At 46.5% G+C, this 27,923-nt stretch overlaps 1 protein-coding gene across 2 annotated transcripts; it reads right to left on the bottom strand.

Annotated features, from left to right (window-relative positions):
* Positions 1-1,403: 1,403 nt before the first annotated feature.
* On the bottom strand, positions 1,404-27,869 carry TAF5L (TATA-box binding protein associated factor 5 like). Of its 2 annotated transcripts, none has more exons than XM_059899800.1 (5): positions 27,681-27,869; positions 18,180-18,324; positions 15,285-15,389; positions 7,831-8,555; positions 1,404-3,584 (listed from the first exon to the last, which is right to left on the bottom strand). In XM_059899800.1, the coding sequence occupies exons 2-5, from the start codon at positions 18,319-18,321 to the stop codon at positions 2,787-2,789; spliced, it is 1,770 nt and encodes a 589-aa protein (XP_059755783.1). In that variant the 5' UTR covers positions 18,322-18,324; positions 27,681-27,869; the 3' UTR covers positions 1,404-2,786. The 2 variants fall into 2 exon arrangements, with proteins under 2 accessions (XP_059755783.1, XP_059755782.1); XM_059899799.1 differs by lacking the exon at positions 27,681-27,869 and adding an exon at positions 19,663-19,710.
* Positions 27,870-27,923: the final 54 nt, after the last annotated feature.

A 27,923-nucleotide genomic window follows, 5' to 3' on the forward strand; every position in this document is an offset into this window, starting at 1 on the left:
ACAGCATGGATGAAACATGGACCCTGAGCCAGACTGCCCACTTCAAACTCTGGCTTCATCAGTTACTAGCTGTACTTGATGACGCTTGGCAAGTGACTTAATCCATCAGTGCCTCAGATTCCTCGTCTGTAAAATGGGGATGAAAAACAGCACTTAACTCACAGCGTTGTTATGGAGATAAGTTACTTTTCATAAAACTCTTGGAGCAGTTTCTGGTAGAGAGTAAGCACTATATGTGTGTATATATATATATATATATATATATATATATATATATATATATATATATATATACACTTGTTAAATAACTTATTTATACTCATATTTCCTTTTTGGAGAGTTTTTTTAAAAAGTTCTTCTATCTTCAGGACTATACCCTCTAGCTATAGAACTTGAGGATTTGGAATATAGATCGTCTACATAACACACTCGAGACATGTTGACTATTCCATGCTGGGTACAGATAGATAATACAGCTTTTCTGGGTATTTTAGGTATTTCACCTACAAAATGGTAATATCTCTAGTCCTGTCTGCCTCACAGGATTGCTCTGAAGATAAAATAAAGCAGTACAAGAAAGCGACCTGAAGAGTGTGACCATGTTCTCATGCACCGTTGTGGACATAAGGACACATACACACCCTTATAATATTTCTAAGATTTTGGGGAAGTATTGTGAGGTAATTTAACTATATCCCATATTAAGATTAGTTCACAAAAGAAAAAGGCCAAATATGCAGACCATTGAGAGCTTGAACTGAAATCACTAAGTGTATATGTGATTGGTAGTGTGATGGCCGACCAAACTAATGCATTTTTGTGTTTAATCAGAGAAATTCTGCATTAAAACACACACATGAAACATAAAATCGGTGGCACTTGCACTTCTGAGAATGATTCAGCCCAATTTAGGGATTTCATTGTTTCTAGCAATATACCACACAATCTAACTTCAGAGTTCACTTATTACAGATAAGAACACGCCTGAATTCTAGGCTCTACCAGCAGACCACGTGAAAGGTGATGCTGGGTAAGCTGCCAAATATTCTTTCTTACAATATCTCAAATATATGGATTTTTATAAGAAACATTTCCTGTTAATTAGGATCTTAGGCTCAAGTAAAAAAATTTTTTTGGCCTAGAATTCTCGTCTTCCCATTTAATTTCGTGATACATCTTGGTGTCCTTGCCAGAAAATTATGTTTTAAAGTACATTTAAAAAATTCTTGCATCATTTAAATCTTTGAATGAGTCCTTTACCTGGAATGGTTCAATAAATGGTCAGAGTTAATTAAATGACACCGTCCTTATGCCCCTTAGAGATTTTACAATGGGGTCTTTAAAGAAAACTGAAGTAGGATCTCACCAAAAAACTCTAGAGAGAAAAATCTATGTTGTCTCTGGCGAGCAACTGGCAAGTTTGGATGTATAAAAAGTATTGTATGCTACCAATAATCCACGTGAATGCCAAGAGGAATGATTTGAAACAAGCTGGACAGAATACAAGAGACGGGAGAGCAGCTCCCCGGGGAGTCCGGGCTATGTAACTGGCTGCCACCCTGCAGAAAGCTGAGCTGTGTCCCCAGAACAGCCCACACCCCCGCCTGTCCTCAGTTTAAAAGAGATGCCAACGCTTTTTGTTTTTTGAAACTAAATACATTTTAATAGAAAACAAAATACAAAATAACTCTTTTCAGAAAACAGAAATATTTAATCCTTTTTCCACAAATTAGAAGTTGCTTTATCCTCAGAGCGTAGTTTTCGACGTGTGTGTTCGTACTTAAAGATTTGTTTCACAGACTGTTCATTAAACTGCTATTGCAAAGCAGGAGGTGGGAGGGACGATCTCAGGGGGAAAAGACGCTGGAAAAGCCACACCTCGGAATCATTTGGAAATTCAACATTTTCTAATTCTATCTTTTGACTTCTCACTTCCAATTATTTTCATTTCTTTACCACAATCTGTCCTTTCAGTGGAGAGAATTGTTAATAGAAGTGCAGCCACGAAAAGAATCTATCCCACCATCACTGCAAGAGCCCAAGACTTTCTCAATCAAAGCCACCCACCCACTTCTAGAAACATGTCAGCCGGAGTGATCAATCTGTCACCCAGAAATTTTCCCTTTCTCCCAATACACTGTACGACCAGATTCTCTGAATTCCCTGAACCTCAAAATTCCAAGTATCACAGCCAGTGCCAGGAGTAAAACCTGAAAGATGAGAGCAGAGAAGGCCCCCTCTGCCAGTGCTAGGTTTCCTCTTCTCATTAATAATAATAATTATAATTATAATAACAATAATAAAAAATCCTGGTTCTCTGTAATCACGAAAAAGGAAAGACATTTGCCAGGATGACCCTGCCCCCTTTCCTAGTTCCCGCCCCCGAATTCTACCCAGATAGAGTCCCTTCCACCCAGTGACCCTAGAGCACTGCTCCCGGGGAGGGCGCCCAGCAAACCTCCTCTGGCCAAGTGCAGCCCCGGCGAGGTGAGGGCACCATGGTTCCAGAGACAGGAAGGGGCCGGCACGAGGACACAGCGGGATCTCCGTGATTCTTGATCTCACGTTCGTTCCCCATCACTGCCCTTCCTTCCCCGTCCTTCCACACTTGGGGGCTGAGCGAAGGGTGGCGGGCTCGGGATGTCCGCGGGACGAGGGGGCACGAGGGGGGATGCGGGGGGACGCGGGGAGTCCTTCACAGTCAGTCAGTGATTCCATCCGTCTGTCCTAAGACCTGCCGTCTGGAGCCCTTCGCACGCCCCAGTCCGTTACATCAGAGATAAAAATCAATGTTCCTGATTTTCTTGCGTGATTCCGGTCACCAGCAGGAGGTTGCAGGCCATGAACTGCACGCTCAGCACGTTGCTCGTCTGGCCGGTGTAGACGCCCACGAGCTCGCTGGACGAGCCGTCGGCGGGCGCGCTGCAGTGCGCGCTCCTGATGTCCCAGACGCGCACCGAGTTGTCCATGGAGGCCGACGCGAGCAGGCTGCTGTCCGGGCTGAAGGTGAGGCTGGTGACGCTGTCCGTGTGGCCCCGAAGCTCTTTGTAGAGCGTCCCGGACGCCAAGTCCCACAGCTTCAGCCGCTGGTCCTCGCCCGCCGACGCCAAGTACTTACCGTTGGGGGAAAAGGCCAGAGAGAGCACAGGGCCGCGGTGGCCCGTGAAGAGCCTCACCGAGTTCCCCTGCTGGGTGCTCCACAGCCGGACCGTCTTGTCGGTCGAGCCCGTGGCTAAGTAGTTGGAATTGGGGTGGAACTTGACGCAGTCCACATCCGCCAGGTGCCCGGCGTAGATGCGCAGCGGGTGCGTCCGATCAAACGACCACAGCCTGGCCGTGCGGTCGTGGGACCCGCTGGCGAAGTACAGGCTGTGCGGGCTGATGTCCAGGTCCCACACGGGGTAGGCGTGGCCCCGGTACAGCACGGTGTTGGTGAAGCTGCCGAGGTCCCAGTACCTGATGGACATGTCCTCAGAGCAGGAGAGCAGCCCTGAGCTGTCCGCAAGGAACCTGGTGCTGTACACTGGCCCGCAGTGTCCCCGCAGGACCCTCATCTCCGTGCCTGCGTTATCGTCCTCGTCGTCCTGCGGGGACACACGCATGCGCGCACACACACACACACACACACACACACACACAAGAAAAGAGTGTTTAGTGGTCCGTCACGGAAAACAAACGTCTAGAAACAAACAGACCTGCTTGGGAAACAGCACCTACTCAGTAAATGACCCTGCTCTTTAGGGTGTCTCCAGGAGAAGAACTCTTTAATTGCATAACCGAATAAAATGTCTCCTACAACTTACAAACTGCCTTCCTTAAATTCACCTCGCAGCTAAGACTACAGCAAGGCTGTTAGTGCAGAGTGATGACTGTGGACCTTACTCTTAGGTTGAGGAGAACCGATTTCCAGAGCCGATCACTCGAAAAGATGTACTTTTGAACTTATGTTCTTAGGTGCTTTTATTCTACTGGCATGTCTTCGCCTGTCAGTCTCAGCTGCTTTGTAGGCCACGCTGCTCCCTGTCTCTAGTCCATTTAGAAAAATCCCCACGTGCCTGTTACTGCCACGCCTGGGGCCAGTGATGGAGGCAGGCGTGGTTTCACTTCGAGATTTTTCTACAGAACCGCTGTGGGAGTTCAGCCAAAAATAAAACCTGGACATACCACAGAAATAACAGTAGGCCAGGAAGGTGCAGCCATCAGTAAATTATGCTCACGCCCTGTGACCAGGCATGAATGGCTGGTGTCCAAAAGGAAAGAACAGTTTTGAAACCGTGACTTTCTGGAGGGTCTCAAATATTTTCCCAAAGTAACAAACGAGGCGTGGATTCAGAATTGCTCTAAATAAAGCCAAGTGACTCATGTGAGTCTTGGAAATGAATCCCTACGTGTGGCAGAAAGACGACTCGTGGTGTGGGGGGAGAGCCCCTCTCCTCATCCTCTTCCCCACAAGCACACTGTGTTCAAAGCCACTCTCCGTTCATTCTCTCGTGGACAAGCTCCTTATAACTGCAGCCGTCCTCACCCTGGAATTCATAAAGTCAAGTGACCTCACTGGAAGAGCAGGGGGTAGGATGAAGCTTCTTGGACCAGCTTGCCTCGTGAGCCTTTGGACAGAAAAAGGGCATCCTTTTAATCTGAAAACTATTAAATTCAAAATAGAATGAGTGCCTCCAATGTTTACATATTGGAGAAAAGTTAAGAGAAAATAAACACTTATGTCCATGAATACTCAAAATGGCTCTTCCAGATACTCAACATTACAAGCACAGGAGCGTTTGAGAGCTTAAGGTTCTACTGAGCGTTACCAAGAATATTAGTAATTTTCCTTTCCGAAGAAATTACAACAACACTTTAAAGTTACAAGAATGACTCACTGCTCTGCACCGGAGAGTTTGTGTAAGAGCTGCGGGGGCAAGAAACGACCCTGGGTGAGTTACACAGAGGGCCTCTGAAAGCTAGCGGCCGACCGGGGCGCACATGACTGTCTCTGAGGCTTAAGAGGTCTTCGCTTGGAGCAGGCAGTTATGGAAGTGGGTCTCCCCTCTGTGTGCTCACAGGCAGAGAGGAGGACACACCGGAGTCAAGCTGGACTTCCCAGGGGCCCGACGATGGTCCTGAGCCTGTGGAAAAGTGCCTGGTTGACTCTGCAAACCAAGAAATGGGGAAGCCAGAATGGGCCTGCTGGCTATCCCTATCAGCTCCCTGCCAGGACCACAGCTTAAAATAGTCCGGCCGCATTTTTTTCTGTGGCTCAACCCATCCCCATGAGGGCCTCGGCACAGTCGAGCTGAAGCCCTGAACAGGCAGTGGGTCACACGTGCCTGGCCTCACGGAGCCTCCCATGCTGACAGGACAGCACCCCAAATGCCCTGCCCCTGTCTGAACCCTCACAGTACATTCCACCCCAGATGCATCCCAAATAGGAATTTCTAATTTGTAAAGTACTTTCATGTAATAATAAACTATATTATGTACATGATAAGACATGCTTAAACTAGAAATTTTCAAAGAATAAGAAAAATAACAGATCTTCAAATACTATAGTCTGCTGACCCTGCTTTAGGCCACGGAGTCCCTCCGTCTGCTTCTGGACTAGGACGTTCCAGGTGGCCCAGCTCACAGTGTGGTCATTCCTAGATCAGGGTACTTTGGGGTCTGAAAGTCAGCCCTGGGCTGTTCTCCAATTAGCTACCGATGGAGCTGAAAGAAATTAAATACGGCTGGGCTTGGGAGTGGGTAAGACTTGGAAGCAAGTGAGACACTGCTACCTGTGTGAGAGATGACAGCAGCCTCATCTAGGAGAGAAAAGGTGGCTGCTGGCTAGTGTGAATGGACGTGTGCTGTACATGTAAACACACAACGGATTTCTAAGGCTTAGGACATAAAGGGAGAATGTAACACACTTCATTAATATTTAAAAACTACTGCTTACGTGTAGAAATGACAATATTTTGGCCATACTGGATTGAAAATACATTACTGAAATTAATTTTGACTACTTCTTTTTACTTTTGTAATGTGACTACTAGGACGATTTAAGTTACATATATGGCTCACATTATATTCCTACTGGCCGGGTCTAAATGACAGTTTTACACGCAAATTACAGAACTGAGTATTACTGACAACACAGACTTTATTTTTCAAACCTAAAGATGACCAGATCGGGGGCAGAAATGACCAGACGTTAAATGAACTGAACACAGGTGCTGCACTGCTGGGCTGAGGGCGGGGCGGCTGGTGGTGATGAGGGTGGTCCTGTCCTGTCCATGTAACTGGAAAGAAGGGCAAGTCCTCCACTGGGGACCTGTGGTTTTGCCATGCTGTGCAAATATTAAAAACACACAGCTGCCAATCGACAAGCTACCTCCGTCCAGTGTGCAGCGAAGTGGGGGAGGGAGGGCAGGCCCGCTGCCCATTCCAAGGCTGCCGGTCCCGGGTGACGGGAGCGGCACTGCGGGCCCAGCGAACACGTTTCCGAGGCTAATCTAGGTTCTCTTCACGTGGAGACGACAGAAGCGGGAGGGCAGGGCTGTAAATGCAGTCGTATTGGGGATAATTTTATGCTTACACAGGAGCTTTTGGTTACTGTTTTTGATTTTTTTAAAAAAATGAGATATAATTCACATGTTACAAAATTTAGCGGTAGCCACGGTAGAATCTTATAAATTTTTATTTTAGGCTAATGTTCTTTCCATCTTTGCATCTATCTTTCTACCTTTGCCATCTTCCTGTATATTATTTTTTAATGCCTAGAATAATCCCCAAACTCAGTATCATCAAAGCTAATAAGGTCGGTAGGAATAATTTTTGTAAGTAAAAAATTGAGAGTAAATGAGGGCAGTATCCCTCACTGTATGTGAAGAACCCCCAAGAAGCTAGAGCTGTCTCCAAGGAAGAGAAACTTGTGCACTGAAAAATATTCTGGAGGGCACTACAGAATTCTAGAAATCAAAGTTTGTGCATTGGAATTTAGACTCTTTACTCATCATAACAAACTTCTCTAATTATATTGTCTTAACTGCAAGAAGCAAAGACTCGAAGGCCATACTAACTGGAAGGTGACTAAGAAAACAGGAATAGGTAGAAATAGGGCTTAATCTGTACACCCAACATTCTTGATACCCTCATCAGTAACTGGAAATTAACTTGAGTGATTTTTTTTTTTTACTCATTAACTTTTCAACCTGGTGCAAAGGTTTTCCATCCAAAGTAACTTGAGGCCGAGCTACCTGAATTTCAGTGGTGATACGACAGAGCTATCCTACTCACAACTTCCGTGGCGCCACTCTCAGGGAAGGTGAACTCTGTGAAGTTCAATTTCTATCTCCCTTTGCCCACGCTTTTTCCGAGGCAGTGGTTCTCGGTGACCTGAAACTCAGGCCACTGGGCCTGCCCTTTTCAACTGCCACCCGCAAACAAAGCGAACCAGCTCATTACACCGACTGCTGGACGAAACGGGGGCACCCTGGGTGAAGCCAGAGGACCTGTACTGCCCTCGAAAGGCCGAGAGCAGCCAGGGTGGGTGAGGGTGGAGAGAAACCAGTGTCCTCGTTTACTGCTGATGGGACTGGGAGACGGCAATATCACACTTTAAAACGCAGACCCTCTGACCCAGTGATCCTACGTCTCATTGCTTATTGTCTCCGCCAAGGCTGGGCATTAGCAGGGAGTCACTGGCTACAGGTTACGAGGCATGAGTCTGGCGTTAGCTATACGATGCGGGAAATAAGGAAGTGCGTTTGCCATAAGATCTGTCATGTTTGGTAGGAATATTCCAAGCTGATTAGTAAGGCAGACGCAGGGAAGAAAGACCGACATTCCTACCTCCTTCTCCAGGATATCACAAGCCAAGTGGATGCGGGACACGTCTACTCGATGGGGTTCGGATTTTAACTTCTTGGAACGCAGACTCCACAGTTTTATACAGGAGTTGTCAAAGCCGGCGGCGAGCAGCTTGCTGTCCGGGGAGACCTCCGCCGTGTTCAGCAGCTGCTCCGTGTTGTAGAAGGCGTAGAAGCAGATGGTGGTGAGAGAGGGGGGGCCGTCCTTGACACGCTTAATGCTCTCCTGCAGGACCTCCAGCGCGGCCTCGTTCTGCAGGATGGGCGCGGGCACGTCAGCAGGCTCCAGGCCGCCGCCCTCGCCCCGGGAGGGGCCGCCGCTGGCGTAGAGCTGGTAGTCTGTCCTCTTGGCGGGCTGCACGTCCAGGTGGATGTGCCAGGTGAGGACTCTGCACAGCGCGGTGTTATTGTCACTCTGGAGGTAGCGGAGAAGGTAGTTGTAGCTGTCTTCCTGCAGGCGGACCACGTACTTGTTGTCCAGGAAGGCCCGCAGCCGGAAGTTAGACAGGATGTCCTGGATGGTCTGGGTGGTCTGCAGCTGCTCGATGACGTCCTTCTGGCTGGCATTCTGTAGGAACATTCCATGGAAGCGGCTGTAAAAGCTTTCCACTGTGCTCTTGGGACTGTTCTGGACCAGGTTGAGGTGGAGGTAGACAAAGAGAGGGTAGAGGAGAGGCATCACTTCGTGGCTGTGCTGGGATTCAGAATCTGTAATGAAAGAGAAGCAGGGCCTTTACAGTCAGCAGAGTCTCCTGGGGAGCCCGCCATCACATGGCCTCTTCTGGCCAGGACCCTACTTTCTGAGGCTATGGATGGAAGTATAAGCCCAACACAGAATTCTGGACACTCAAAGTCCAAGCCGGGACCGAGGAAGGAAGAGCACGGACCCTGAAGGCCGGGAAACCCGGCCCGAAGTCAGCCGCAAACCCGGAATTCGACGCCCAGAGGTTAAGCGATGTGCCTGTTCTCACGTGCATTCAGTAGCTCGTACCTGAGTCTTCAAGGCTTAGTATTTTCCCCAGCACATTAGTCCTGCTCCAGCTGGGACCTGAGACCTTGGAGAGACCTCAGATGCATTCTCGGGACACTTGAGTTCTTCACAGAAACTTTAACTTGATAATTTAAAAAACAGTGAACACAGGTAAATTCAGAATTCTCTGGATGGCCTTTAGCAAGTAAGTACTAACGTACAGTTTTAGCGCTCTGTTTTGTTCTGTGATTCCTTTTGGCCCCATCCCCTGCAGTAACATCAAGTTCTTATTTTAGTGAGTCCAATAGCATGTCTAGCTCCCCTGGCTGGTGTGTCTCAACGCCAACATGACATCGTTCATCTGTAATTGTCCCACATCTGTCAGTGTACTCATTTTGATTTTGCTGGTTAAAAAGTACAACTTCTCTTTTGCAGTGATAATTTACAAGTGGAACACTTTCATGTCAAGACTAAATCATTTACTAATCTGAGACTTTAACACCATGGAAGTACATGACAAAGAATGTTCAAAAACGTGTACAGCTTTGTCACGGCCAGTGAGAAAAGCACCTAAGTGTGTGTGACACCTAAGTGAGGGAGGGCAGAGAGAGCTGTGATGGAGCGAAGGTTCCACAGCCATCTGGACCGAGTGGCCAGCGAGTGGCCAGCGAGCAGGGCCATTGCAGGCGCCAGCACCTCAGGGAAGCTGAGTGACACCAGCCCTAGGCCCGTTAGAGTAGCGAGTTACGACTGGCAAAATCCATCTGTTACTTTCACTTGCTGTTAATTTGAAGTTTATTTTTGTGGTTTTGCTTGTACTTCATATGTAAATGAGTTTAGCTTTTATACAAAATAAAGTAAGCATAAAGGTTTCATGTGTAATGTCTGTACATACCTAAGTAATTAATATAAAAATGTTTTAAGTCAGCTCTTAGCACTTCCGCTAGCATTTTCTTTCTTTCTTTGTTTTTTTTTCCTGAAAAGGAATCCACACCTGGCTCAAGATTCAGGAACACTGCGTTAGGGAATCTTATCTCCCTAACTGGAAGGGAGATGATCCCTGCACGCTATCTCTGCTTGATGCTCTATTTCACCTCATCCCAGGTGAATTAATTGCATAGTAGGTGCATTTGAGGATCAACGTGCCCCGACTCAGATGCATTCTTAGAAGATGGACTTCAATTGCAGTGATCCCGCTGAGCTGAAGTTAGGGTTCCTGCCTCTGTACCAACAGGCACAGGGAGCTCTGGTGCTGGCTGTGGTGAGTGACCCTGAATGCTGAGGGGAAACTGGACTATGCCCCACAGGGAGCCGAGGACAGTGTGTCTGGGACACAGGAGGTCACTTAGGGCGTCTCTTAGTATTACCGTCCCCGAGGTTAAGGTGAGTGGAAATACGCAACAATCCAATCCAGGCAGGACTAGCAGTGGCCCAGGCCTTTCAGGAACGAAGGTCTGCATCATTCCACCAGGGAAAGAACCAGGACCAGCTGAGGCGATAACTGAAGGCAAAGGGAATACAGAATAGGCGGCAGAGGAAGGTAAAGACCAGCTATGACCAAATGACCAGTGACAGAACCCAGGACTGTACCTGTCACGAGTATTCCTCCTTATTTTGTTATGAACATGTTTGTGTGTGTGTATATCTATACATAAGCAAATATCTTTGTTTTCTTTCCTTTCTTATCCCCTTACCATGGAACATAAGTTATACTGACTTTGTATCATAGTATTTACTCTTTTTTTTCTGGCCGTGCCGTGTAGCATGTGGGATTTTAGTTCCCCGACCAGTGATCGAACCTCGGCCCCCTGCAGTGGAAACGTGGAATCCTAACCACTGGACCACCAGGGAATTTCCTATATCATAGTGTTTAAGTACTGCTAACTTTACGTCACAGTATTTAAATTATGGGATCTCAAGGAGAAGAGTAAACATCACCTGTGGACTTTGCTTCCTCTCCTGAGGAAGGCATTAGGGCATTTTTGGTTGTACTTGGGATAGCTGTACCATGTTAAGTAGAATTATGACCTTGTTAATCACCTTTATTTGCAGGTTAATTATGGTTTAAGGAGATGGGTAAGGGTGCCATCACAAGTCCATAGGCGGTGGACTTGTGACGGTTAATTTTATGTGTCAACTTGGCTGGGCCACAGTGCCCAGAAACTTGTTCACGCATTATTCTAGATATTTCTGTGAAGGCATTTTTTTAGATGAGATGAACATTTAAATCAGTAGACTAAGTACAGTGGATTACCCTCCACATGTGGGTGGGCCTCGTCTAATGAGTTGAAGGCCTTAGGAGAACAAAGACTGACCTCCCTTGTGGGGAGAAGGAATCGGCCAGCAGGCGGCCTCTGGACATGAACTGCAGCTCTCCTGGGTCCCAGCCTGCGGGTCTGCCCCACAGATTCTGGACTCGTCAGTCTCCACAATCACGTGAGCCAATTCCTTAAGATAAATCTCTCTATACATACACATTTTGTTGGTTCTGTTTCTCTGGAGAACCCTAATACAGACTTCAGTATTTCTTTAAACACTGTAATTCTTTAGAAGACCTCTGGAATATTTCTTTCCCAAAATACTAATTAAAACAAACAAAAAGATTCAACTCTTACCAATTAGACTTCCAATATATTCTATTGGGATGAAGGGCTGTTTTCAACTCCTTACAATCTTAGTTTCAGGCTTATTTTCGAAAACGAGAGGCATTTTAATTTACTAAGTTCAGGATTAAAAAAAAACTAGCCATCTAGAAATAGGGATGCAGTACTTTAAAACTTACTGAAATTCACCGTTGTTTCAGCTCATAGTTTCAAAGCTGCTTAATTGTTCTTTCTTGTCTGAAGAGAACAGTATATTAGAAATAAAAGTTCCAATCAACATATTCTATATGTGGAACAAGGTGAGACTAACATTAAGTCTTAACTCAATTTTAATCTTGTTCCCTTGAAATCATAACATACACCTTATATTTTACTGAAAGGACACTAAGTTAAACAAACTCCGAGCTTGTTGGTCCTCATTCCCCGGCCCGTCTCCGCAGGGCTGGGCCCACCGACCGCACACCGTCCTTAGCTCTGAAACAGCACCAGCTGGCTTGCCCCTTCATGTCCCTGCCTGGGGGCTCCTCTTCCTCACTTTGAGGAACTAACACTGCACGTGTGCCTCCCACGAGCCGGGCACTTACACCCACATTGTGTCTAGGAGCCAACAGCTGTCCCCAGATTCAGATCCAGAGGGACCGACCCCATAGTCTGTGCTCTTCCCACTACACGTCCTGTAGGAGAGGCCCTGGAGCAACAGGCGAGCTCACGGGAGCTCGCAGCCCCACAGCTTCCGGAGGAGAAATACTGGAGGGAGCTACAGCCTTAGAACCTCTTACCTTCCTCTATTATCTCCTGTGAGAGTTACCACCTCCTAGACTTTACTTTGTACCTCCCCGGGGCTGATGCTGAGTTCTGTATCACAGTCTGTATCTTCTGTGTTACGCAGCAGGATGCTATCATCGTAACAACGTAAAAAATAAAACCTGACTTATTTCTGTTCAATACACCCCGCCCCCCCACCCCCCGCAAAGAGCCTGAGGCATACTCAGCTCTTCTCCCTCCTTTACTCCTTAGCCCTGGAGATCCTACCCTGACAATGTAACTATGAACTGAAGACCCCACTTTCGGCATCCACAGCCCTGTCTCACTCCTCAGGGACCACAGTGGACTCAGGCTGGCCTCCCATCGCCCCTCTCACCAACACTCTCGTCCACTGCTTCCACACCCACATTCACGCCCGGGCTTGTCTCCATCACGCAGGATGAGGGTCACACTTCTACCCCTGTGGTCAGATCTTGCCTCCATTTTGTCTGTCTCTGTCTCCAATCTGAAAGCTCATTCTCTTTTTCCTTTTCTTTTCTTTAAAAAAAAATTTTTTTTTATTGGAGTATAGTTAACTTACCGTGTTGTGTTAGTTTCTGCTGTACAGCAAAGTGAGTCAGCTATACACATACATCTATCCACTCTTTTTTAGATTCTTTTCCCATATAGGTCATTACAGAGTACTGAGTAGAGTTCACTGTGCTGTACAGTAGGTCCTTATTAGTTACCTATTTTGCATATAGTAGTGTGTATATGTCAATCCCAATCTCCCAATTTATCCCTCCCCGAAAGCCCATTTTCAACAAAGCTGATTCCTTCGCTGTTCCTGAAAAAATAATCACCGTCTCTGCCCCTTTGGTCATGCCTTCGCACGTAGGCCGGATCCTCCTACTCTGGCACAGGTGCCCAACATGCAAGTGCTGATGTCGACCCTACCCGCCTCAGGAAGGCCGCCTCTGACCACCCCACGCCAGCCCCTCCCTTCACTCCAAATGCAGCTCCCACGAACACCCAGCGACTGGCTCCGTCTTGGCCTATGAAAACACTCCCCCAGTCACATCTCATGCAAAACTGTGACTTTTAGCCCCCTTATGTTAGGGTTAACTTTCAGTTCAGATTAATGACTACATGGTATACTTCATCTTGGTGCTCAGGAAATAACTATTCATTCGATTTGGTTGACTGCTCTTCAGAGCCCTGAAGGTGGAGAAAAATGTTCCAGGAAAAGCAGTCTGTGAGGAAAGACACGTATACTCACCCCCTCAAAATAACCTGTGACCAAGGATTAAAGAATTAAATTACAGACAAGGTAACAGACAGCCTTCTCAGTTCTGAAACAAGACGAGAAATTGCGTAGGAGAAGGCTGATGGAGACTATTACAGTGACAGATTCGGAGCTTCCGCGCCGCCTGGCTCCCTCATCAGAGGGCGGGCCCCCATCAATACACTGTCCTGCAATGCCTAGCCCAGGACAGTCAGAGCCTCACGTAGGTACAGGCTGAATGAATGAAAGAGAAGGGCCAAAAGACGCCAGGCACTTCTTTCTAAACCAGCTTCCTCACCGCTAGATTGATGAGACAAGTCTCTCAGGGAGAAATCATAACCGTATTTAAAAAACCGAGTCAAGTAACTTTCTAAAAACTGATTTTAAAAAATGTAAAAATTGCTTAAAGCCTCAAACACCAATGCCAATAATGAAAAATAACTTGATTATCTCCAAGTTCTTGCTTACTTCTGAATGAAATCCTTCTTATAAATCCAATTTTTCTTTTTTTATCTCTAGTGGGCATGGAAAGCAGCTGACCACTGTTCTGAGACATTTAACATTTATATGATATGAGGATCTTCATGGAGTTTCTTTCCAGTTTAAACATAATAGACTCTTTTTATTAGACCCTTAATCTTCACAATTTTTTCATTTTTGTAACAATTTAACAGAATGAATCCCATCACACAACAACTGTGAGACTGATAAGATGACCCTCTTTAGGGTTTTATTTTATAATCTTTATTTCCTGTAACATTTTGGTCATTTTGCCCAACTACAGAATACAGGAAATGTGGATTCTTTCCTTTAAAATACTAACCATTATAAGGGTGAAGTAAAATTAGGACAACTCTAAGTGTGCAAAATTAGGTATATTATTTTGGTTTATATATTGATCACTTACTATGCCTCTTTACCATTAAAAATGATTAACCTGAGGGTTTTTCAAATAAGGAAAAAAAAATAAAACAACTTCAAAGTATTTTAACTATAACTTTCTACTAACCAATACATGCTAATTACTCTCCATCCTTTGAGGACAGAGAAAGTTTTGTATTTCTTGTACCTCAAGGTGTTTTGTATAAAGTACTCAACAAAAGACTTTGATTAATAACCAGAATCAACAAGGTCCCTCTTATTGTAATCATCTTTTCAACATTAAAATTATAATCAGTCATCTTAGGACTAGACGAAATCACTTGGTTTTGCCTTTGAATAGCCTTCTTCACTTCACATATGAGGAACTAAAGGCCCCAGAAAGGCTATATGACTACATTTTTTAGAGTGATTAATTTAAAGAGTCATATAATGAATGAGAAAAACTCATCAGAACTCATATCTACTGATTCAGTGTGTCTGTGGCTATCACAGCACCCACAAACTGGTCTAAATTACAACTTCTAATTTTGTGGTGGTGCTGATTCATGAGGATTACTGTCTTGCATTTTTGGAAATAAGGGGAAAAGACCATTTTGAGATGTACTGTATCACTGGTAGTGATGTCAACGTCCATTTCACACCTGCTGCATTTAAGGAGGTTTCCCTACACGGCTGACTGAGCTTCCACTTATTCAACACAAGTCACAGTCACTGTGTTGAAGGCCACGGACGAAACAGTGAGTAACGCACCCAGAGCCCTGCCCTTGCACACTTTAATCTCCTGATTTGACTCTCTTGGGGGTTCCAATAGACCATAAGTGTGAATGCAAGGCCTGCGTTCAACCACCTTTGAATCCCTGGTGCCTAACACCAGAGCTGGAACATAGATGGTTCTGAGGGAAATTCGCAGCGCCCTTTTTTAACAAGAGAAGGGGGTCGTGTGGAGTACTTACCGGTGAGGAAATTCCGCAGCCGTCCGAACTGCACTTCATATTGCTGGGGCTCTGCCTGGCAAGGGGCCGCAGACACTATGTTGGCACAACCAGATTCCGATTGGACTAAGGAGGAAAAGATACATAAGATGGGGACGGCAAAGACAATCGCCAGCCCAAAACGTGGCAGGATGGATGGAAGGAGGCGCAGCAGTAGCACCTGACATCTCAGCCCATTTTCAAAGTACGTTGGGGCTTCTGGTTAAATATGGCCGACATGTCTACCCCACCCCCTCCTGACACCCAGGGACGTGACAGCAGGGGCACGAAAGGTATAAAGCACAGGGTACATGAGCTGGACGAGAGAGGAGAGGCGCACAGGCTCACGAGGGACTCCTCTGGACACATCTGACCCCAGGACCTGACACTGTACCATCGTGTGCCTTGGGATGGGTCCGTCTTCGACCCCCGTGCTGGGCATTCAGTGGGCCCTTTCAATCTGGAAATTCACGTCTTGCAGTTCTGAGAAATTTTCTTGAATCATTTTGTTGCTTTCTCTCCTGTGTTCTCTTTCTGGGACGCCTACAATTTCGAGGTAAGTCTCCTGAACTGATCCTTTAATGTCTCCCAGATTCCACTTTTTGTCTTTCTGCTCTACTTTCTGGAAGGCTTCCTCAACTTTCAACCCTTCTAATGATTTTTCAGTTTCACTGTCATGTATTTATCTGAATGTTTTCTTCTCTTAAAATAGCCGTCTCTCCTTGTTTCAAGGCTATCAATGATGGTATTTTTGAAGTTTTTTTTCTCTCTGCTGTTTGCTTCCTTCAAGTTGCTTCTCACTGTTTCCTTCCATTTTTCATATGAAGCAGATCAGTTTCTTCCAGGATCTGACAGTCCCTAGTTATCTGAAAGCGAGGCACCACAGAGCTGATGAGAACTCTGGGCATGCGCTTATCACCCAAGAGGACCTGGATGGGCAACTTCCCGCTGGCGATGTCCTCAGGTCCATTCTGTTGGGCAGGGCAGATTCACCAGGGGCAAGGCTTTTAATCACCTTCCTGGACAGCAGGTGCCTGGGTGCAAGTGTTCTCGGCAGCGAGAGGAGGAAGAAGGCTGGAGTCTCAATACTCAGGATGTAAACATGCGCTTCAGCGCCATTCTGTGAGTTCATGCTTTCTAACAAGAAAAGCAAATCCTCCTACCCTTTCTGCTGGGGGTGGGGTGGGGGACCTCACAGCTGGGGAGAGGCGGCGGGGGACTGAGGAGCCATCTTCAACAACAATCCGGACGAACACTGACGCACGTGAGAAGGAGGAAGCAGGAATGTAGTTAATGCAGCAGGGCCGAGGAGCCACGACGGAGAACGTCGAGAGATGGGGAGACAGACGGGAAGAGAGTCAGCGTCCCCTCCGAGAACCCGGAGACACGCTGGAAGGCTGCACGCGCACGAACAGGCCCCCCTACTGCTGCCCCGCCATGAGGGAACCGTCTCGAGTCCCACCGTCACAAGTCCTCACGGGCGTCCTCCCCTTGCCATTCCGGTGACCACCCTTTAGCGCAGGCTGTCCTCACCTCACTGGATCACACTGCGGCCTTCTGACTAGCTCCCCTGGTGCCAATCCGGGCTCTCCCCCGTCAACACAGCCACCACAGCCATCCTCCTAAGATCCACATTTGATAACTTGACACCCACCTCCAGCTTGCCCCCCGATAAGCTCCTAATGGTTCTTTGGAAACGCAGCTCATTCCTTCTACGATTTACGGACCCCTGACTATACGCTGGGAACCAGGAGACCTTCTGGAAGCCCTTCTTGACCTGCAGGCCCACCTGAGAGCACCATCTTCTGTGTTCCTATGGAGGCTGAGCTCCCCTCACAGGACTCACTATGTCACGCCTGCCCACACGCGCTTGTCTGCCTGCCTCACCTCCTGACTGTAACAGAGCTCCTCAGGAGCCAGGATCAAGTCTTAGCTCTCTCGAGAACTTCTCAGCACCTGGCCACCAGCAGACCTTCACCACCATCTGCTGAACGCAGATGTAAGTATTCAGATTACTCAATCAACAGAAAAACCTAGGACAAAATCTTACAATAATCGCATTTTAAAAGCTTCTCGCTTTTCCTGGTGGTTTTCCAGGAACACTGACTCTCCTAATACACCATCGTATCTAAAAGAAGACAACAGAGAACACAAATTTAATAGTGCTTGCCCTATTGTCTATCAGCAACAGCACAGGTTCCAATGAACACAGGGCAGCAGGAGCTTATCAAAGGCCGTGACGGCGAGTTTAGAAGGAATTACTCTGGTCCTGTACACTGGCCATCCTACTAGAAACATTAAGGCTTTCATGAATCGATTCCAAGTTCATCGCCTGGCCCTGTCCTTGTCAGGGGAACCCAGCAGAGTCTGAAGGCAAGGGAGAGTGAGTGGGCCTGACACTGAAGGGAAGGAGGCTTCCCCTGAGGAGCCGGGCTGAGCTGGAGAAGGCACTGCAACCTTAAGCTTCCTACACCCGGCTCATAACCACCCTGAAAGCATGGCAGGAAAAATTTCTCCAAAGTTTTTCTAAAAAAGAATCCAAATCCAATTTCAAAACAAACAGCAAAAGCAAAAAGAAATGTTAAAAGTCTCAGGAACACATATATGATGCCAACATTTTCCACCCACTGATCCCAAAGGACTCATCCACCTGGAGAACCTGCCTCCCACGGGTGAGGCCCAGGTGAGAGGGGAGGGGACACGTGCAAGAGGGGGACAGAGACCCAGGCCCTAGTTCACGGAAGGAGAAAGTCGCACACGACATCAGGTACAGCTCAAAGCCCCCGGGATCCTGCAGGAGGACGTGTTGGGCGGGGGGTTTTCAGAGAGGCACCTGGGCTGGACGCCGCCTCCGGGACGGGGGTGGGTGGGTGGTACCTGCGAGGCTGGTGGCCATCTCCTCGGCGCTCTGCGACAGCCGCAGGCCTTGCTTCAGCGGGCCGTCCGCGTCCCCGTACTGCCGGCGTTTGAGGTAGCAGGACACGGCCATCTGGATCTGCTCGGTGCGCACCCGTTTCATGACCTGCGGGGGAACCATAGGGACAGCCGGACGTCACGCGCGGGTAGAGGCCACGTGGCCAGTCTCCTGGCTGACTTGAGAGCCTTAAGACCAACCTCACCCTCTCTTCCACTTTATGTATTGTCCCAGTGACAACACCGCCAACTTCAATGATGGAAAACGGGAATAGCCTAGATAACAAAGCCCCACAGGACTTCCCTGGCGGTCCAGTGTTAACACTCCGCGCTTCCACTGTAGGGGGCACGGGGTCGATCGCTGGCTGGGGAACTAAGATCCTACATGCCTACGTGTTGCAAGGTGCGGTCCAAAAAAAAAAACAGCTCCACAGATCCCCGGCAAACTCCATTTAGGACCATGATTTCAATCCACCCCGAGGAATTCCAGGGCCCCGTGTTCCCGGCTGCTCCTCGCTCAGGCAGAGGGGTCAGGGAGCAGGGAGCCAGCCAGAAAGCAGGCAGGAGGCAGCACGAAATCAGAGCCCTGAGACATTCAGAAACCAGGTAAAGAGATGTTAGAAAGCGAGAAGTTAATAACGGGGAAAGGGAGAGCTATGATTTTCTTAGCAGTCAGGAAAAGGCTGCTGGCGCTGAGTCAAGGACTTGACCAGTGTGTCTTCATGTCAATCATACTGTTTACCTCTTTCACTCTTTATTTGTATCGTCAGGTACAGAAAAGCATCAAAATTGTAAGAGGGTATGTGTATGTGTTAGAAAACGTCTCATGAATTCTTATACGGAAGGAAACGCACTCAACAGGGGTAAATAACTTCTGATAATTCAAGCTAAGCTGGGGGTTCCCCCTCCAAAAGGACTATTTCCTTGACTGCTAAATTTATTATCAAGAATGACAGGAACCCGGATACTGCCATGGGCCTCAAACACTCCTGTGCCTGGAGTAAAGAATACTGCAGTCCAGATGACCAGTGACAGCTGAATGAATTTTCTAGGTTCACTTCTGAGATGTAAAAAATATTTTCTTCTTCAGGATCAAAATATCGTGTCCGTTTTGGAACGCATGCAACATTATCCATACACATGTGATGGTCCCCACCAGGGTAACTTTCTCTAAATCAAGGACTTCTAATTTTTTGTGTATGGAAGATGTGTTTTTGATAATTTATTTGGATGTGTTTAAATTTTCAGTTTCAGTTACATGCACTGGTCTTCTTCTCCTTTGTGATTTCCTCCATTCGTTTTTAAGATTTAAAATTCCCCCCATTCCAAAAACCTGTTATTTATTTTTTCTTTAAATATTAAAGAAAGTTTATCTGTATCTAATATTTATCCATTGCAATTTCTTTCAGTGTACAATATGTGGTGAATAACCAAACAACTATTTTACCCAGATACTGCAGCAAACAAGTTGTTCCAAAATCATCTGCAAATAAATAATCCTTCCAAACTGATTCATGGTAACTCTTTTAAAACACAATCTGAAGATCGACTTTTCAATTGCCTAAAAGTCATACAACAGAGCAAACAGTGAAGGTTGGAGACATGCACACACAAAAACACATATATTTATATACAAATATAAAATGTTAAGACATCATGAATATATTATTTTAAAGCAGGTGTAAAGAATGATTACATTATCTATGCATTTCATTTCTGGATTACCAAAGACAGTATCAAATATTTGTTAGAAAGGAGGGGCACTGGGTCTGAAAGGATTGAGATTCAGTGATACAATGAAACATAGTAATAAATTTCCTCATACTGAACCACCTTTCACTATGGAATTTGCCCCACTTGGTTATGGTGTGTTAGTCTTTCGCTGTATGACAACTCAGATTTTTTTTTTTTTTTAATTTTTGGCTGCGTTGGGTCTTCATTGCTGCACGCGGGCTTTCTCTAGTTGCAGTGAGCGGGGGCTATTCTTCGTTGAGGCAGGCGGGCTTTTCATTGCGGTGGCTTCTCTTGTTGTGGAGCATGGGCTCTAGGCACACGGGCTTCAGTAGTTGTGGCACGTGGGCTCAGTAGTTGTGGCTTGCGGGCTCTAGAGCACAGGCTCAGTAGTTGTGGCACGTGGGCTTAGCTGCTCCGCGGCATGTGGGATCTTCCCGGACCAGGGCTCGAACCCGTGTCCCCTGCATTGGCAGGTGGATTCTTAGCCACTGCACCACCAGAGAAGTCCCCAGATTATTTTTTAATTAAGATTTTTTTTCTATTGCTCATACAAGAATTCTGAGACTTTGAGGGTGGGAATCACTGCTCTAAGTATTCATCTGTCCATTGATGAAGACAGATAATTGTTTCTTTGTGGTTACTAATAAGCATTCTTGTATCAGTTTGACTATTTCAGTGATTCTCTATGGTTTTCTAACCTGGTTACACATAAGAATCTCCTGCGAGTGTGTGTATAAATTATTTCAGCCTTGGAGATTCTGATTCAATGTTACATTTAGAGAAAAAAAATTTAAGTACACACAGAGACTGGGAGAGTACTTACTTACCCTTTGCCAGTCTGGACCCAAGTCAGAAGCAGTCAATCCACCAGGCTCCACTCCCCGCCCGCCCACCCCCGGCCCCGCCACCACACGACCCTACGCCGCTTGCTGAAGATGCTTTCAATCTAACTTCAAGCGTTCTTAGTCTCCAAACTCTTCCAAAGCAGCCAGATGCCTTGTATTTTGGCCGGGACTAAAACTTTTCCAGATTTCCTACTGCCCATCTCTTGTTGCCACGGGAGTGCACGCTTGTATCAATGTGTGTCCCTTAGTGTTTCAGATAAGATGGGAATAAGAGGTCACCTCTCTAACAGGAAAAAAAAAATGTGCATAGGAAAAGACATGGGAAAACTGACACAGCAGACCCTGCAATGACAAGTGTCCCCAAGGCGGGACAATGTATATGCATGTCTGAAGAGGAGGGGAAAAGAGAGAGCGAACAGAAAGCAGTGAGAATGAACAATAGTAAAAAACTGGCCATATTGGGGATTACTAGAAACTAGCTGGTAAATACTGATTCTAATGAATTTGCCCAAATTAGCTGTCTGGAACAGCGGTTTCTGGCTCCAAACCACCATGTATGACAAGGACCTTCCCTGAGAGTGGGCTGTGAGCCAACTTCAGGGCCAAGAGTCTGAGGGGCAGGAACGCCGGCATTAGTCTCTTTTACAGCCACACTCAACTGAAATACCAGAGACATTATCCAACTGACTGCCCTGGACTTGATTCCAGGGCACACATATTTCAAGTGAAATAAATAATAAATTAAAAGAGTTCTGCAGAGAAATCAGTCCCCCTCTCTTGACTGATTTCCACAGTACTAATACCCATAAATGGACACATGAATGGGAAAAAAAAAAAAAAAAAAAAACCTCCTTAAAAACAGACCTGTCTTTTGAGAGACTCGGACATGAGACTAACACTGCAATTCCAAGTTACCTGTTTATCTTTTCCCATAATTATAAAATCTTTTAAATTTAAATTGAGTTTCAATCTAATTACATCTTTGTTAAAAATTTCAGGTTTTCCCTTAATTTTCAATTGACATAAAATATTTTATCTTTAAAGTTAAAAATAGATGATCACACACCTTTCTACTCATGTCACATTATTAGTATTTCTGGAAATTAACATGAGGATTCCGACACAATATGTATCTATTTCTCATGCATTCATAGTTGCCTACTGTTTAATACTTTACCAAAGTTGCTACGGAAAATCAGGACATGATAACCTTCCGGCCTGAAAGTAACAACTGTGCAGGAAGAACCACTCTCTTAATACTCTCTGCTGCAGCCTAACCCCACCCACTTATGTTCAAATGTGTATGGCTGGTGGAGGGGTGCTCGGAGAGACACCCCCAGCCGAGCACTTCACGGGCTAAGCGCTACCCAATTCCATGAGATGCCAATAGAGTACTATATGAACAGTGTGTCTCCCCCTGCCCCTCAGATATAAGGTGGCAGCTTTGAGGATGAATGAGTTCAAAACAAATCCAGGCAAACTCACCACCACTATCCTCAAACCAGTTCCCCAACTGAGTATACTGACAGTAGCTAGGCGTTTCTGTTGTTGTTGTTTTTTAATAGTGTATTTTTTCCAATTACAAATTTATGCTTAAAAACAGATAAAAATTATTTTGTATTTTTTCTTAACTGAGAGGTCATGCAAAGTGCCTACTAGGTGCTCATATATCAGTTCTCTTCTCTTTCCTTGCAGTATTCTAAGTGCTTGTAAAATCCATCAAAAGGTCATTCTAAGTAGCACCTACAAACCTAATAAGCTTTTGCATTAATCACTGTGATAAAATGCTTGTGAAAATAAAAATCGTAGCTGAAAAATAAATGAACTTGGTTTCAGTCATCATGATATAATTTTTAAATTAGGTTGGCCTTTCATATTCAGGCTTTGCTCAGACACAGACTTAACATGAACACACTTGAACTAACACCTGTGCTCTTTCCCATGGTGTCCTAAGAAGTAAATGGCACACGAACAAGGCTCACAGCTGGGGGCTCAGGATGCAATGTAGAATCTGGGGGCTTAATTTGGGGAGGAGGGCTGGGGGTGGAGCAGAAATCATACAGCCAGGCAGAGGCCACTAGAACTTGATTAACATCAGCTGGGACCTCCATAAAGTCCCAGAAGTCTTTTCTTGTCAACTACTTCCTTTCCCTGCAGCTTCCTACCTGCAGCCACCCCCAAATCTGCTCCAGTCTCCTTACTCAGCCAGCCGACCCTGCTTCCTATGTCAGCGGGCTATTTACTAAGACTTGAGATTCCTCAACTCTTGTCAAATCTAAGTCACTTTTCCCCACTACCTTACATGGCTTCTAGGTTGCTGAACACGCCGCCTCCCCTGCAAGCGGGTCTCTGGCTCCCCTCTTCCATCCTTCACATTCCCTACTGACACAAGACTCGCGCCGTCTCTAGTCAGATCACCTTCCTGAGCTCAAGTCTAAAAGACTTCTCTACCTGGACGCTGCAAACATCTGAAATTCGACGTGCTCAAATTCTCTTCCTTCCATACTTCTTCCTTCTCCTAGTTTTCCCAGCCAGCTTAATGGTGCCACCATCCACCAACAGAGAAAACCACAACAAAAACCACAAGCAAAACCAACCAATCAAATGAAAACTAGTCACCTTAAGACGCTTTTCTCTATCTCCCTCCCCCTCACTTCTAAATGGCCACCAACTCTTTATTCTGAACAGGACTCTCTTGGAGCCATTGTGCTACCATATCCTCACTGCTGCGATTGGACAGCACAAATCACTTCTCACCTGGACTATTCCAATGTCCTCCTACTACTCTAGGCCAACCTCAAAAACCCTTTTGAATGCAGCCAGACAAAAAGACTGACTATGCTACTCCCATGTTTAAAATCATCCTCTGCACCCCATGCAGACTGCCCACTCATGCCATCACTGTTCTTTAGTTCCCCCCAGATGGAGAGTTCCCTAGAACAGGGCTTTTATCTTTGAAATTCACATTAAAAATAAAGTGAGTGTCGTCTAGCTTCTGCTTGGAATTCTTGACGGTTTACTTTAGGCACATGATTTCTCTGGATTCTTATGAACCAAGAAAGCCACAAATATTTGATTCTTACTTCAAAACTATTTTAGTGCTCAGAAAAATTATTTCTATACAAAACCCTGTTAACATGGAAGAGCATGGCACAACTTACAGAACGGCTGCCTACATGTACCGTGTCATAAAGAACACCTTTCACATGTGCTCCATTTACAACCACTGCAGACAGAAGAAACAGGATGCTGTGCTCTCAGAATACGGGGGATATGGTTTCCTATGTTTATCATTCTCCCGGAAATGGAATTAAAGTGCAGCAAGTGAGGTTTTGGAGATGCTTTAATGACACTGGATCCTTTGTGCGTGTGTGTCTCACAGAGCAGAGGGGTCACTTTTTATTCTAGAGTAGTGCTGCCCATAGGACTTCCTGCAATGACGGAAATGTTCTAGGTCTGCACTGTTCAGTGTGGTAGCCACCAGCCACAAACGGCTGTCTAGCAATTAAAATGTGGCTAACGCAGCTGAAGAATTGAATTTTTAATTTTCATTAAGTTAAATGTAAGCAACCACACATGGCCCGTGCTTTCTGTATTGGACAACACAGTTCCAGAGCATGGCATTACTTTGTGAAGCTAAAGCAGCAGCGCCTTGACTTAAAAACGCACAAAGTCTTGCAAAACACTTCTGATTCCTAAATTGCCAAATCTCCAGAAATTAGTATTTTGTTAGTAAAAATGGAGCTACCTTTTTATTACTGTCAAACACTGTAAGGTTACTAAGATACATATACATTTACATACATCTTAACAGAAAGATATCTCATTTGACTGCTAAACAAAGATTTATAAATGGGAGTTTTCTATAGTGTCTTCTAAAACTTGCCAGTACACAACATTCTTGAAACCTCCTTAAAGTTAAAAAATGAGACGGGAAAAAGGAATTTTGTTTCAGTAGACGAACAGAGCAGCAGTTACTTTCTGTAAAACGTTCACATAAAAGGCAAGCTCGAACCTAAGACAACTTTACCTCTGCAATGAGAAAATTAAAAAAGAAAAATTTTTGGTTAACTTAAACTAGAAAAAAAACCTTTACGACTGTAGATCAATTAGTCAAATGTCTGCTTATAATCTTTAATTTATTAACTTCCATGTATTTAAAAATATATAAGGCAACACATTAATTCATGAAACAATTTTACGCCAACTATTCACTTACATCTTCAACATCAGCGTCTCTGTGGTCACTTAACCCACTCTGAATCATCAAATTCCATTTTCCAGAACACACACCACCTTCGCACCTACCAAATCATCTACGATACAGCACTTAATGCTCTCGCTGGAAATCTCAACGCAAGCCATCAATACCCATTCCGGTGGGCAGAACTTTTTAAACTTATCACTTACTGTTGATACGTTGGTTGTATAAATATCCCAAACTAGCACTGACTGAGATTGTTTCAGTCCAATATGTATTTCCCAAATGGCATCTTGTTGTTGGAAAGAGTAATTACAGTGCCTGTAATAGGAGAGACTTAAACATGTGGTACCGCCCTCTTTTCAGAGGGATACTTTGGGGGGAATCCTGCCTTGTAGTCAGGCATATACAGTACATCCTTGAAGATGCTTTTTAGGAGAGAAGGTTGCCTGGAATGATCTGGTTGCTTCATGCCTTCTCAAAGTGCTCTTTAGGCTTCCAGATTTGGATTAAAATGCCTGCCTCTGCTAAGCAGTCATTTACCTTTTGGAGTCCCAGGCAGACACAAAACTGCCAGGACAAGTGGCTGGGCCTTCCCTACTTTTAATCCCACACCACTACAGGCACAATCTTTCCAAACAGCTAATCTGATGCCATCTGTGCTCAGCTTAAAAACTTTCTCATTCCTTCACCAGTGTGGAGGATAAAAAAATCCAGTCTCCACTGTGTCACCTTGAGGTTACTCTTATCTGCCTTTGTTTACAAAACAGGTGGGTACCACAAGGCCTTCTCACCTTAGGGGCTTTGGTCAAGGCTCCTCCATTAACTGTAGGAACACCCCAAATGGCACTCCTAGCTGGTTTAGCTAACTCCCACTCATGCTTCACAGCCCAGCTTGGCCACTTCTTCCTCCCCAAAGCTTCCTTGAGCCTGATTCCTTCCACCCACCAAACCCAGGAACAAACCTCTATCACAGGAATCACCATACTATTTGTTTCCTACACTGCCACTACCAATACCTAGCACTTACTGAGTGTACATCACAGGTAAGATACTATTTTAAGTGCTTTACGTAGATTATCTCGTTTATGCCTCCCGAGAACCCTATAAGCTAGGGAACATTCTTCAGATAAGAAAGCTGAGGCTCAAAGAAGTCAGACAGGTGCCCAAGGGTCCACAGTGCCACCTGGCTGCATGGTCTGAGCTCTTACCCTTTCCAGTGTCTTGCGGCTCAAAGGCTTCTCTTGGGAAACACAACAGTGAAAGCTTACCAAATGCTTGTTGAGAGAGTGATCACAACAGTTACTACCTGAGAAGCTGTCTGTCACATGGAGAGGCCAGAAACGGCTTCTAGCACTGTCCACTGGGTAATGCTGGTTTAACAGAGCGCCCCTGGGGCTCCCTTCCAGCTAAAACGAATCATCAAATAAAACAAACAAACAAACAACAACCCTTTCTCCAGAGATGTCCTTCATAGGTATTATGAAGGACGTCTGTTTGCGGAAGTAAAACCAGAAAACCAGTGACTGAATAGTTAAGAGGGGCCTTTATCTAGTTCCACAGTGATAGAACCAAACAAATTTCACAGATTCAGAGGGAGAAGCAACAAAACTATTCCTAAACACACGAATCTGCTTTACTGTTGATGACACAAAACAAACAAAAAAAATGGTCAAGGCAAGCCCACTTTTTGGTTTGCCAATTTAACACTGATTTTTAAGGCAGGAATGATTTATAATTGACAAAAATCAAAATTACATTTAACGCAACAAATGTAGCCCTACGAGGAACCTAGAAAGTATCCTCTGCCAAAAAAAGAAATTGTAATAGCTGATAACTAGTATTTACAGAACACTTCCCATTTGTCAGGCATTTTCACATTCATTAATCCTTTTCTGGGTATCCTTTAAAAGGTCCAGTTTAAGTTATCAGTCATTACCCCATATTACAGAAGAGGAAACGAAGGCTCCGAGAGGTTACAGATAGTTACATGGTTTCGACCTGAGGCCGATGTAGTCACCGAGCCCCCTCCGCTGCATGAAGCTTCTCCGAGTGTAAAGCTAGGGCCCCAAACTCCTCTTCCTACTCCCAACCTCAAGCAGAGCTGGGACCCAGACCGGGGCAGCCACCGTGTCCGCCCTACCCCGCAGCGCTAGGTCACCTAAGAGTAGACGGCCCCCGCCCGCGCGCCCCTCCCAGCGCAGCCCCGATTCCTGCTAGCCGGGTCTCCCTTCCTAGACCTCCACCTGCAAGGTCAGAGGTCAGCGCTTCCAGCCTGCCGCCGCGGGGCACGGGCCCAGGGCGCTCTCACCGCTGTCGGGAGGGCAGCACTTCCGCTGAGCCTCCGAGGACACCCGGTCCCTCACCCTCGGCTCCCCGCCCACGTCGCGCCCGGGCGCTCAGGGCCTCGGGGCTCCGCGGCGCGCACCCCGTACGCGGCTGTCAGGGGCGCGGCCGCCTCGCGGGCGCCCTTGCAGGTGGGCATCGCCGCGCTCGCCCGCGTCCTCCCCGCCACCATGCGCCAAGTTTCATCCCGACTTCGGCCCACAGACACTTCCCTCTCCTGTAAATGAAGGAGAGGCCGGGCCCGCGCTCCGGGCCTCCAGGCGGTGCCGCCCGCTCGCCCCGCCCCCACCGCCCAGGCCGCGCTGCCGCCCGCGCCCTCGGCCCGCCGCCCGCACTCACTGAACATCCCAGGCGGCTCCCGCTCCCCCCGCCGCCGCCGGGGTCGCCCCGCGTCCGCCTCCGTCGTCTCCGCGGCAGGCTCGCGCTCCGCGGCCGGCTCAGCCGGGCCCCCGCGCCCCGTGCCCCGCCGCCCCCGCGGCGGCTCTGGGCTGCAGCCCCATGACTGATTGACGCGGAGCCGCCGCGGGCTGGGCCGGGCCGCTCGGGCCTCGACGCGCGACCGTCTCCGCCAATGGGCGCGGC

Source organism: Balaenoptera ricei, chromosome 16 (assembly GCF_028023285.1).
Source record: "Balaenoptera ricei isolate mBalRic1 chromosome 16, mBalRic1.hap2, whole genome shotgun sequence".
In the NCBI taxonomy this organism is placed as follows: domain Eukaryota; kingdom Metazoa; phylum Chordata; class Mammalia; order Artiodactyla; family Balaenopteridae; genus Balaenoptera; species Balaenoptera ricei.

What these genes read in the sequence shown, in the direction of transcription:
- TAF5L (XM_059899799.1), bottom strand. Translation starts at nt 19,698, where the DNA reads ATGATTTTGGAACAACTTGTTTGCTGCAGTATCTGG. An exon ending in GATGGCCACCAGCCTCGCAG is followed by an intron (nt 15,390 to 18,179) that starts GTACCACCCACC and finishes TTTCCTCCTTAG; the next exon opens with TCCAATCGGAATCTGGTTGT. An exon ending in GCTGCGGAATTTCCTCACCG is followed by an intron (nt 8,556 to 15,284) that starts GTAAGTACTCCA and finishes CTTTCATTACAG; the next exon opens with ATTCTGAATCCCAGCACAGC.